The sequence below is a fragment of the Cyphomyrmex costatus genome, unplaced genomic scaffold, assembly GCF_001594065.2.
Source record: "Cyphomyrmex costatus isolate MS0001 unplaced genomic scaffold, Ccosl1.0 scaffold120, whole genome shotgun sequence".
NCBI classification, from domain to species: Eukaryota; Metazoa; Arthropoda; class Insecta; order Hymenoptera; family Formicidae; genus Cyphomyrmex; species Cyphomyrmex costatus.
The window spans coordinates 1,680,461-1,694,344 of NW_017275174.1; the positions used below are offsets into that span (position 1 = coordinate 1,680,461).

The 13,884-nt window shown below is 27.5% G+C and overlaps 1 protein-coding gene across 1 annotated transcript in view; it reads right to left on the reverse strand.

Moving 5' to 3' along the window:
* LOC108779455 (alpha-tocopherol transfer protein-like) overlaps window positions 1–5,024 on the reverse strand; it is a 14,556-nt gene extending 9,532 nt beyond the window's left edge. Inside the window, exon 1 of the mRNA XM_018546895.1 lies at window positions 4,870–5,024. Within this exon, the coding sequence (XP_018402397.1) occupies window positions 4,870–4,888 (19 nt within the window). The 5' untranslated portion in view covers window positions 4,889–5,024. The remainder of the gene's footprint in view (window positions 1–4,869) is intronic.
* Window positions 5,025–13,884: the final 8,860 nt, after the last annotated feature.

A 13,884-nucleotide genomic window follows, 5' to 3' on the forward strand; every position in this document is an offset into this window, starting at 1 on the left:
CTCTCTTTCTCTCTCTCTCTCTCTCTCTCTCAATTATTGGAATATTTTCAAATAAAAATTATCACGACTTATTTTGTACTATAATAATGTAATCCAATATTTTATGTACTGTAAAGAATACTCGCATATAAAGTTATAGGAAACGCTCCTATAATTGTATCTTTTATTAACCTTCTCTGTGATTATTAAAGCATCATCTTACATCGGAGATCTATGTAATGAATTTTCGTGAGAAAATGACATAATTGCTTAGTCTGTCAAAATTGACAAGTCATCAATTGAGAGTATTTATGCGATATCTTCGCAAGAAATCGAGAAAGGAAAGATAGAGAGGGAGAAGGAGAGAAACAGAAGAGGAAGCCAGATATTTTGTTTATCGTTTGATGTTTACAACTTCGCGAAATATCTTGAAGATGTCTGGCTTGAAAATTTTGTGTTTGTGACGATTCATGAAAATTACACAGGACAGGAAGTAGGAACAAATACGTCAGTAAAATAAAGGTGCGCCTTAACTGAAACGTCAAATATTTCTTTGCGTGTAATGCGCCATGAAGCCCACATCCGGCCAATGAGAAATGCGATGCTGATGACTTTTTTTGAATCAACTCGCTCTCGCAGAAATCTCTTAGAAATCGTCATTTCCTTAAAAGCAAAGTCACCAACGGCGACTATATAAGTTGCGATGTCAGGATACTCTATTAAAATTTTAAAGCAAAAAAATGGAATAAATCCATAATATTGAGATACACTTTCAATATAATCATCTCTAAAAAAAATACATTCCATTTTAAAAAAATACATTCTTTACTTTAAGACCATTTTAAATAATGTTCTAAAACGCTATATAATATAACTCTATGGTCGGTTTTCATAGTCCATTCTTATTTCAAAATCGTTTTAAGTAATGTTTTAAAATGCTAATACAACCCTTTCATAGGTTTGTGATGTCTTGAGACTTAAGGCAGTTTTAAATATAAGACTCAAATATCAGTTTATAATTTGTGCTATCTGTAAAAGTTCTGTTCTTTACTTTTCCAAAAGGTAAAACAAAAAATTATAACACTAAGTGACATAAATAAAAATCATTTTAGACAAAATTATACTCTTTTAAAATAATTTTATGATTAATTTTTAAATAATTTATAAAATAAATTAAATTTTGAAATTTTTTAATTAAAAGATCGTTTAAAAATCATTATGTCAAGAATTTATCACAAAATTATCCTGAAGAGTAAAATTGATTGACATTATTATATGATTTTTCATAAAATCACTAGCTTTTACTGGATATTACATTAATATTGTATTTTACCTGGATTATGTTCGTTCTTAACTTTGTATACGTCATTTTGTAAGATTAAACAGTGACAATATTTTACTGTTTAATATTTGATTATTGTTAACCTTGGTTTCGTGTAAATATAAAATATAAGCGATGTTTTATCCACGCCAACTGTTGTCAAATTACACAATATTACTGAAATCGACACGTCCTGTCAATACAGCATAAGAGTAAAAGATGACAAATCACATAATTAAAAGATTGTACAATTCTTTTTCTGATAACAATGAATAATGTATAACCATTTTCTGTTTTTTCTATTTTGTTTTTACACGTCACATTTGCCTGTAGTGTGTGTAAGTTTATTTGCTTGCATTTTTGCTTGCACTTTTTTTTACTCAATATCTTCGCTTTCTTTTTCTTCAACACTCTAAAAAAATATATATTTATCTCTATTTATCTTGTTTTAAATGTACAAATTTTTGAGAATTTCAAACAACGCAAACAAATCTTATACAAACACACGTGCATATATCCAACAAAGATGAAACGTATTTTAGTTTGGTAATTTAAAAATGATTAGCTTCTTATCATTCTTTGTGAGAGAAGTTTAATCATAAATGACTCGAGGAGATTGTAGATAAAAAATACATTGCGTAAATATTTTTATATGTTTGCATTATCGATATAAGAGATCCTGCGATTTCTCATGTATTTCATTTTCCATGGGATATCACCTTGAAGCAATTCGACAGAGAGTGCTGTTTATGCACCGTATTTATGTCACGGTCACGGAGAGATTGCTTCGTGGGATTCAGGACCAGTTATGAACTTCAAGACCGCTCTTGGAGCGCAAATATCAAGAAAACTAAATATAATTTTTATTGAGAATAAAGTTATATATCTTCAGAAAGGTATTCCTTGCTTCTATGAAATTGATGTGTCAGGTTATTAGAATATTCGTAAGCACTTGAATAATTCGCAACATTTTAAATTTAAAAAAAATTTTTAACATGTATAAATATTAATAATATCGTAAGCTGACATTACAAATACAATACAATGAGCTTATTATATTGATGTATATTTAATATTTATAAAAAAATAAAATAATTTTCTATAAAAATAGTCTATACTGAAAAAAATTTTAAATTACTATAGTTTTAATTACTCGTACATCGACAAGATGTATATAATAAAATGCATTTTAGTAAAATTAAATCTCAAACAGAATCTTTGATTATTATCATTGTGCAGCTCTTTTACCATGTACATACAAAACCTATGCAATGACATCGTACAGTCACTTTACATTGCACTGGATAAAAATTTAGCAGACTTTTTTCCATTGTTTTTCCATTAAGATCCTCACGTATAATAAATCTTAAATAGCAAAGAAAAATGTTGTAGCAATTAAAAGAAACTATATCGTTATCTGTTTAATTAGTTTGCTGGATCTGGAAAAACATAATCGAGAAATAAGTGCAAAAAGTCTCGTATGTTTTTTGTTGAAGATCAGTTGCAGGAATTCTCAAGAAAGTAACGAGTTGGAAAATCCAAATAGTGAAGGTAGAATTAAATCATTTCAATAATTTATTCTGATGAATATTCGGTTGTCTAAAACAACAATTTAATTCAAGGATTCTTTATTTTAAAAAACTCATTATGTGTTACTTATTAATTCTTTTTGTATATTATCTATGCACGTGTATAAAATTTTTTTCCATTTCTACGTAATGCATTATGAATCGCTTTACATATGTGTGGAACACAAAAAGAAATTTTTTTAAAGAGAGTATTGAGAAATATCATAAATAAAAAATGCATTCATATGTTCTTTGTTTCTTCTTTTTTCTATTTTCAAATCACAGGATGCGTGTATGAGTAACAAACATGTGAATATTTTATTCAAATATTAAAGGTGACTTAATGGTAATTTGATGTAATAATTGTAGAAGACTAATGTTTTTTTTTCTTTACATTTTCTTTCTTTGAGCAACTCTAGAATGACAATTTTCAAGTTTTATAATTGTACCAAATGAGCAATGTATCTATATATACATATATATATATATATAAAATATAGTATATTCTTATATAAAATCTTAACATTTTTTAATCACGAAAGAAAGAATATTAAGTGCGAAAATCAATTAAATTGCAGTCACTAGTAGTAACACATTGTGCAATACATATTATTATCGCAATTTTGAAATTGCAAAAGTACATCTCCGATAAATGTTTGTTACGCTATCTTATTTGTTTTTGATACTAATAGATTAATTGAACGTATACTGTATAACAAAATAACAAATTTACAAACAGAATATTATACTCGAAATTGTGGCAATATAAATTCGAAAAGCTTATTAATTTCACAAGTTAACAAATTTTTATTATTTACACAATAATGTAATCAATTGATATGCTGTAATTGTGAAAAGACCCTTCCACCTTTGAAAAAATATTCTTCAGACAGAGAGAAGTTATTGAAGTGAGCACTACTCACGTTTGATGTTACAGTTTGTTTAGGCTTGTAGTGAAGAAAGAGTATATCAAAATGAATAAACGGACAACCTGTTCGTTGACGTACACGACTGAAGCGCACGTTAAGAAGAACAGACGAAAATGTGAATGGTACTCGGGCCGCTCACTTGTCTTGTACAGTGGGCCAATGTACGCGCGAACTTAGAAAGTTAATACAAGAGTGATATCCAGCTGAGGCTTTTCAATTCGTTTGAACGATTCTAACAGTATCTTTGCACGTTTTACACGCTTAACGTTGATGATAAGACGTGTATCTAATACAAACTGATACATCCCGGTACGTAAGAGTACTTGGCGGAAAACATATAGTGATAGCAACTATAATAAAGTTTAATTCGCAATTGAAAAACACAAATAATAAGAATAGGGAATAACAGATTTCAACCTGTTCGAAACTGTATAGGTATATGAAAATATACTGCTTCTGATCTCTGAAGCTGAAATTTGTTATTCTCTATTTTCTATTGTTTATGTCTTTTAAATATGCTTTAAGCTTAAAAGTTACAAGTTTTATATGCAGAGTAATTTGTATAGTTTAATATACATAAATCGAATAAATTAACGGAGACATAAGTAAGAGTTATTTTTCAGTTGCAATAACTCTAGAAAAATTTATTTAATTATTCAGTTGACACCAGCTAAAAGTAACTTAATATTAATGTTATATTATAATTTTGCACTCAACAATAGAACAATATAATATAACATATAGTATTACATAATAGTTATGTTATTGAGTGCGACATTATGATTACTTCTAACTGATATCGACTCTGGATATGTAAATTAATTCTATATGTAAAACAATTTATAGAACTAATTTATACGTACTCCATCTGCTCTATAAAACTTGTACAGTTATCTTTACTGTTGCCATCACTTTTTGCCATGACTTTTTTCTAAACGTAGTATGATTTCCTTTACATGTTTTCTTTATAAAAAGGACATGTAACATTTGTTCAGGAAAACGTGAGAAGACTTGGAAGAACCGTGCAGTCGCATACACGCATTTTCGTTCAAGATAACGGTTTTGTACTCACTTTCTAACAATGGTGCCATGATGTGCTGGGTAATTTCCGCACTATCAGCTAGCAGGCACGTAACTTGAAGATAGAAGAACCCGAAACTTTCGAAACGTTTGAACACGAAATCAATCACTGATGTTCGGCGTTCCAGACGATCCGAGCGGCATCAAAAAACGCTCGAAAATGCGGCTGGCGCGATCCAGCATCCACTCTTATACGTAGTATAAAAGTCGTCAGGGTCAGGAAGGTAGACAGTAAACGTCGATTTTGCACGAGCGCACGACTTCGTTGCTCGCATGAGAATGCAACTGACATATAATTTTATTGTCGCTGCCATTAACGCTGCCGTAACAATAAACGGAACGCGATGACGACGTCGGAAAAAAATAGTAATTAGCTTAACAATATATGCGATAGATATTGCCGATTAATTGAATCGATGGACGTTTCATATATAAATATTCAATTACAATTGTGAACACATCGATTAATATTAATGAAAAATTTTCGTGCTGTGACATACTACAAAATTATTAGCAAATGGAAAATGTTCTTCTATAAAAAAAAAAATATAAAATTGAAAACTTTTTTATGTAACCTAAAAGGACATTTCAAATTAAATATTGTTATAGAATAGTTGGGAATGAAAAATTGTGTTGTTATTATTCTGATTATAATTACGCGTATGTATCAACTTTTACAATAATTGTATAATAATGACATATATATATATATATATATTCAAAAAAGAAATGTTTAATTTATTTGAATTAATAAGACTTTAAGAGCCAAGGCCCGAAAGAGTAACCACTATCTGAAACATTGTCCCAATGACAATAAAAATTGTTGACAATTGTTCCAATTGAATCGCGAAAATGTGAAATTGAAATGTTCATGTAAATTTTTTCGCTATGGATTGTGGTAGCAGAAATCTAGAAAATTAATGTAATATTTTGGAATTAGAATAAGTTTAGTCTAGCAGTGTTGTTTTCTGATAGATCGTTATTTTGGAAACTAAACTATTATCTTGAAATAAGAACGGATTATAAATATTAGTCTAGAAGGTAGTACTCCAACTACATTTACAATTGTTATGAGTGAAAAGTTTTATCTTAAATACTTCTAATAAGTAAAAATTGAAAAATAAAAAGTAAGGAATGAAATATGAAAAGTGAAAAATAAAAAGTTTCACTTGAAATTATAACATAATTGATCTCTGTATATGGATATCTCTTGTCAAGATCTACATAGGTATCAATCATGTTAAATAATTTTTTCAAGTGAAATTTTCCATTTTTTACTAATCTTTCCTTCTATATTTATATAGTGCGATTCTTATTAGTTCATTAATATGGTTAATTTTCATGCTTACTCTGAGCATTGCTGAGGACAACCTGGGATTGAAAATTAATGAAAAATAGATAAGTTTGAACCCGCAGGACAGGACGTGTGGGTTCAAACGCATCTATTTTTCATTAATTTTCAACAAAAGATAATACTTTTATTATATCCATATTTGATCGCTTTTTTTGCTATTTGCCTTATATTGCATTGCAATATTATCAACTTGACTTTGATATATAAGATAATCGGAATCTAAATGACTTATAATTAATGTTTAATATGTCTATTCACTGTTTATGAATAATTATAAGATAAATTCATAAAATTCAAAGATAACAGATATATCGTACAGGATGTTTGTCTGACTCAATTGCATCAATTTATTGCTCATTTGTTTGTTCATTCTGTTATTATTAGTAAAGCAAAATGCAGAAAGTTGTAGTGGTGATTTAATATTTCGCAGGTAGGTCATGCTTTTTATAACTATCAAAAAATGATTATTAATTTCTGTAGTTTATATTATTACAATATATATTTATACTTCATAACACTGTATTTAATATATTATACGAATATATAAACATTTTTATCACAACGTTTTGTTTATAATCAAACAGAAAAAACTCTTTGAAGTATATCAGATAAGAAGTATATCTATTGATAGAATTAATTTGGCCAATCTACTGAGGGAGACATGTTGAGTGTATATGCATCGCTTCTAACATTTTTTTATATTTTTGTTGTTCCAAATCATAAATAAGTAGCTAAGTAAATAAATAAATAAGTCAACTGGTCTTTGGAAAACAGACAATTCTCCGTATTCTTGCATATAAATAAACACGTTAATATATTAATAAACTTAACTCTATAAATATTGTATCAATTTATTTTTCATTTCTTTAACATTCGTTTTTACATTTTTCTAACATTTTAAAAGAGAAAAAAGAGTTGCTATTTTTTAAATCTTTACTACAAATATTTAAAAGCATTATATATATTTTTTAATAAAAAAACTTTTGAATCTGATTATTAGTTTTCAATTTTCGACTCAGCAAAAGAATTTAAAAAAATTGTAAAACTTAGGCCATATAGTCTAGTTACTTTATTATATTTTACAATAATGTGTTTTACAATAGTGTGCCGTTACTACAAAATAAAATTACAGACTAAATATGAATTACCTAAAACACTTTTTTTTTCGTGATATTGCATACGAAATTCTTAAACACAATAAATTTCGTACCTGATGGGACCATGGTCATTTTCAAGCATTGGTTATCCATATCGATTAAATCCTTGATAATATTCAATCACATGAGGAATTGAATAATTGACCTAACATTGACAAATGACGAATGATGCACACCTTTTGATTCACGTTATTGGAATACGTTAAAACGACGTGTTCCTTCAATATAAATGTGCATGGAATTCAGTTTGATCTTTACCCTTCCGCTGTCAGCGCGGCCATTACGTTATTCTTTCTATCTACTTTGTCCTATCCCCTCCACTTAATGTACTTTTAATACGCTTCGAATAATCCATGTGCAATGACTGAATAAAAAAAAATTAAAAGATTGCAGATTACAAAAGTTACATTATTATTTGGTTTTTACAATGGATATTATATTCGTTTTTCTATTTCTTTCTAGAATGAAATTTTATATGTATATATTATTTATCTTGTATCTATGATTTGTTTGTTTTAAATCTGTCAATCATAGGAGGCTCCACGGAAAGAATCGTTTATTTTATATACATATATATTGTGTACTATTTTTTAAATTAGAAAGTGCAACAAATAATCTCCTTTTCTTGACATTGTTACTGAATTTTAATTCTAAGAACATTTTCTATTGTATATTTCAAAATTATTTGCAAAGATTATCCCTGAAGATATATTAAAAACAACTTCAAAGATAATCTCTCAATAAATCATGAAAATCTTGAAACATAATAAGAAACTATCTATATCATTATATAACACAGTAATTACATTTAATACTCTCATTTGTCTTTAATTACTGCTAAATGAAGCTCGCATGTTTATTTTTTTATATCATTTTTTTAAATTTTTACATAATTTACGGATATTTCCAATGATGTGTTCGAAGATGCGATTATAAATGCAATTCCTCAAGTAAAAATTAAAACTTGTAATAATTTGACAATAATATATTTAATATTGTATAATAATACAATGAATAAAATTAAACTTCGTGTTATCTGATTTAAAAAATAAGCAGTTTTTTTCCAGATTTGCAAAATTGGAAAATAATCAATTGAAACTTATTTCGTCATCTCACAAAAAGAACGAGATAAACGATAACTACTAATTTTACCGATTACTTATTTTCTTTTTTCCGAAATTTGAAAGACATTTGTGAGCTTATAATTGTGTCTGTGCAGAATAAGGCCAATTCTTTTTTTTTTTTTTTTAATATTATGCATACGTTTTCGTAACATATGCGCGCGTCAGCAAAATGCAAGAAAATATAATTAACGACAAAAAAAAGAACAAAGAATGAATACATGCGTTTTTACCAATCATTGCGAAATGTTACTTCTAAGCTATTTTTATTATTATTAATACAAAGGTAAGAAATATTACCTTGCTCTTTTGTTTATTCCCATAGCAATGTCTATGTCAATTTCCTTGCTCAAAACGAAATAAATAAAAGGAGATGACATAATTTGGAGTTTAGATAAAATTTAAAATTTCATGGTCTACAGCAAATAGCGCAAAATGCTGCATGATTAAAGTCAATCTTTCCATCATTTTACTTACAATAATATACGTCTGAAGGATTTTACTCTACTATCGCAAAAACAGATTTACATACTGCTGCATACATCATCGCTGTTCGAGAATAATAGAATAAAAACATTTATTGTTCGTTCATTTTTTATCTGATTTAAAAAGAATTTTTTTGTATCTCAAAGTTCAGTAAAATTAAACACTAGAATTATACAAAGCAATCAAAATGATTGGTTTGTAATTTTTTACCAAGTAATGCAAATCTTTTGAGATTTTTTGTGTTTATATTGCAATATGCAAATTATTTTAGCGCAATAATAAGTTAACCTGCATATACACATTAGAAATTAGAAATCAACTGATAATTAATACAAATAATGATAGAGAAGACACATCAACATTAATAAACAGATAGCCACAATTATGCTACAAATACTTTTGTTACAAATTTCAAGAGAGATTTCAAGAGAAATTAGTGTATATATCAAAATAAAATTTCTGTGATAGGAGCTACGTAATTATGAAATATAACATAACATTCGGTACGAAGATATATACTTTTTTAAATATATTCGAGTAAACAAGAAACATTTTGAAACGCTTTAGCAACATTGTAACAAAAGTGAACGTTGCTACAATGTTACTGGAATGTTTCAAAATGTTGTTTGCTTATTAGGATATTCATATTTTGAAGAAAATGTATTTCAAATTTGTGCTGATATGTCTCGTTTCATAATTATGTAGCTTCTATCATAAGAATTGTATATTTTGACAATTCTACAGGTGCTTAAAAAATAAAATTTGTGTGAGTAATTTGCGTCATTAGAAATAGAATTTAATATATGTCTTATATTTGCTCTAGTAGCGCCAAATTTTATTTAAAACTGTTATTTAGAATCAAATGTTAAATGAATCTTAGATTTAAGCAAAAAGGTATTATCTTGAAGATACTAAATTAAGTTAAAACAAAATTATTTTAGTATAGAAATTATAAAGAACACTTATCACTTAGGCTTAATTAAATAATGTTATAGAATTATATTAAACTTGGTGTCAGGTATTGATATAAAATCTTTTATATAAATTATGTACGTGTTACTTGGATTGAGTAAAATATGTAATACAAACTTATGATACAAATTGCTATATAGTCATTTTTTTGGAAAATAACTGAAGCTACTATTATACTTAGAATAGAAAAATTCTTTAATGGGAATACAAAAGATACATATTACTTAGGTGTTATTGTATAATTAAGTAAAGTATCACTTAAATTTTACTTTTTAATTTGTTCAATAATTTTTTTCTGTAAAATTTATTAATTTGTTGTTACATTATACTAATTTTTTGTACAAATATTCTGTTGTTGTAGTTTTTGTATTTTCTGTTTATAAGAATAATAGCTACAAGTGTATAATTAAAGTCCACAAGTTTTTATAAAGAATGATTAAGACAAAATATGCAAACACATATTAAAATCTTATTTGATATTGTAATGGTGCATAATTTATACGTTATTTGTACATATAATGAGTAAGAAGAAGGAAAACAATTTAGTAATATTCACTGAGTTGTAAAAATTAATAAGAATAATGACTGAATAATCGATAATATCTTATTTAACATATGTATATTCCATTTATTCAAAAATAAAGAATAAAATATAGAGTTAAAAAATAAAGAGTGGAATAACGTTTGTTACAAATAAGTTTTGTTTAAATTGATAAATTTTTATTCTTCAATTAAGAAAACATACAATGTACAAGGTTGTATCCATAAATTTCTAGAATTTGAAATTTTTGTGTAAATTAAATTTAGTCATAATTTTACCGCTTAAATAAATAAATATCGCGAGTTTATAGTTTTCTGAAACAGTCTGCCGCGTAGCAATCTACTAAGAGCATCGTGTTATTATTCAGAAGCTTTTTGTAATACATATGTAACTGCGTTTGGTGATTTTTTTATAGATTTTATAGACTTTCATTAAAGAACAGTGAGTGTGTATGTGAAATTTTGTTTTTTTCTTTAATATTTACAGCTGATTGTGAGACTCAAATTTTTGTTAACTTCTCGTATGCATGTGGACAAATGCTTTTTCATGCTTTCATGCCTTCTCCAATATGCGTGCAATTTAGAACATTTACGTTGCCGTCTCATCAATCTGCTTTGTAAAAGGGTAGCTAGAATGTGATCTTTGTCATATTGAGACACATGAAACAATTCATTCACAAACTTGCGATTTATATATTATTGTAGTACTATATTAAAAGATTGTCAGAATGTGCTTCCTTAAACATTGTGTATACTTAGTTTTTTTTTATTAAAAAAAAAGAAACTTTATATAAAGTTTGCTTTAATTTACTTTAATAATTCATAAAATACACATTTATCTTAATATTATTAATTATTTCCATCTCATAACAAAAATCATCAAATGTAATCGTAAATCGCTTTCTTTACAAGATTTTAAGCGTGCTAAAATTAATCTTTTGAAGTTTATTTCAAATAAATGATTGTGTCATCAGAGAGAGCAGAGTATACAACGCATAGTCTAACTGAGATAAATATAGTTATATTTAGGAATTTATACATATTTCAAACATACTTCGTAGTATATAAAAAATGTATACTGAATATCATGTTCAATATTGATTGGGGGTATAAGATATATGTATCTTTTAGACATTATATCTTGAGATATCTTAAAAATATCATAACATAAGTTGTCTTTAAGATGTTTTTGAGATAATTTTAAAACATCTTTGAGATATATATCTTACGTACTGTTTTAAGCTGTCAAAATTATTTCTTTATAGTCTGTTTAAATGTTACAACATGGTCAGTAGTCGTTAATGTTTACTACATTGTCGTAAAAGCTGCACTTTATAAGTTTCCAGGTAGCAAACAGTTTTATAGGTGTGTACTCTTAAGTCTTGACGTTTGAGAAATGCGTTAGTATTAATTTTGTAATTTTAGTCAAACTTAGATGCCTTGAATGTGGATTTTATTATAAATGGTATAATTAAACTAAACTTGATAATGAAACGTGTGCATGTATCTAACGTGTTTAGTTATACTGTATACTAGTTGATTGCGGGGTGTTCCATATCCCCTTTCTATTACATAAACGCAATTTTTTGTATTTGCCAATTTAACATTACAACAACGGTTTAAAAACTCCTAACATTAAATAAATATAACTAAAAGTTCAATAAATCATTTAATGATTTAATTTACAGATATTTTCCTAATATAAAATTTAATCATGAGTATCTCTCTTATTAGCTAATACTAAAAATTTAAGAGCTAAAAGTTCTAACAACATAAGTCATGTATTATTGTAATATGATAAACTATAAGTCAAATAGTCTTTTCATCAACTTTAACTGTCTCAAAGTTGTGATGGAGCAATTTGAAAATCAAATTCATATTTAGCATTCAAAAGACTATTTTTGTTTAGATATTCAGAAAAGTAATTTTTTAAACGGAACAAGATAATACGTTCCTTTTGTAATATTAATAAGGCTATCACAATTCAAGATATACTTTTATTGTTGATAGCAATAAGCTTTGAAATTGATGAATAAAAAAGGAGAAAAATGCGGAAAAACTTTCGCGTATTAATCGAGCATTGATCCAACGTTCACACACAGCAATAAATGGCCAACGGCCGAATTATTGAGCGGAAACCTATCAACTCTCATATTATCGTGCACGTAACGAAGAAAGGCTCTGTTTGTCCGAAGCAAATGTGTGAGTATGTACGTGCATACATAGCCGTAATTCTGCATGATTCCGTGGCAATATGTGTTTCATGTGTGTATGTGTGTGTACATGCTGTGTAGCATGTTCGATCGCGCTTCCGACTTCAGATAAATTTAGTTCTACTCGCCCAAGCGACGATTTCCCTTTCTACGGGTGTAGATGTCCGATGGTCTTTGCATCGTTTAGTGAGAGTTCATGCGTGAGAATTGCATAAGCGCTTTAAACGGTCGCGCGAGCCACAGCTCAGCGGCTTTCAACGTGATATCAAAGGTCGCATCGGAAGCTGAATGGATAATAACATCTTCCGTGAAATTGATTTAGCCTAGAGCGCATAAAGGATGCTTTCTCTCGATAAACATATTGAGGCAAATGCACATAAAATATCTACAAAAAGCCATCATATAAGTGATAACTCCTATTACTTTTTTTTTTTTTTAAGAAGAATTAATTTTAATTTGGCTGTTAAGTACAATTGTCACCTTCAAATTAGTATTTCGCCGGAGGTCAATTTTTCAAAGGAAAGAGGAAATTATTTTACAATTACATTCTTTTTATAGACAAAGCATCAACGGCTTGAACGGAAAATCATGCGGTTAAAATAATTACAAAAATTATTATTACAAAAAATGCTTAATATACTAATTATACATCGTAATATTATGTATATATAATTATTTTAGAAATATCAACATTATAACGTAAGAGTCAATAAAAACTGGCTGGACTTCTTTTTATGAGATCTTTTCATGAAATCTCTACTTTCGAAAATGGTAATTGATATTTCGATTTGATTAATTCTTTACAAAGTTATGCTAACACAAATGAAAGTGCGTTAAATCTCAAAAATTTTTACTAACTTTGAGAAGTTCCATGGCGAGAATTAAAAATCGCATAAAAATTTGGTTGACAGCATTAGAAAGGGTAAATCTTTATCTTTAATTTTCTTTTTTGTTGAGTTCTGTACAATTTTTTTTCACCGAGTTATTCAATATTGAAGCAAAGTTGTCCTTTTTATTTTAATCGTTTTTGACGAAGTCTCACTCTTTTGAAATTTGCCTATTTTTGTGGAGCAGGATAAATGATGTTTTAATTTTGCTGTATAACAAACACAAATGAAAATACAATCTCTTATAAAAAAAAAATTAAAATACAAAGCAAGTAAT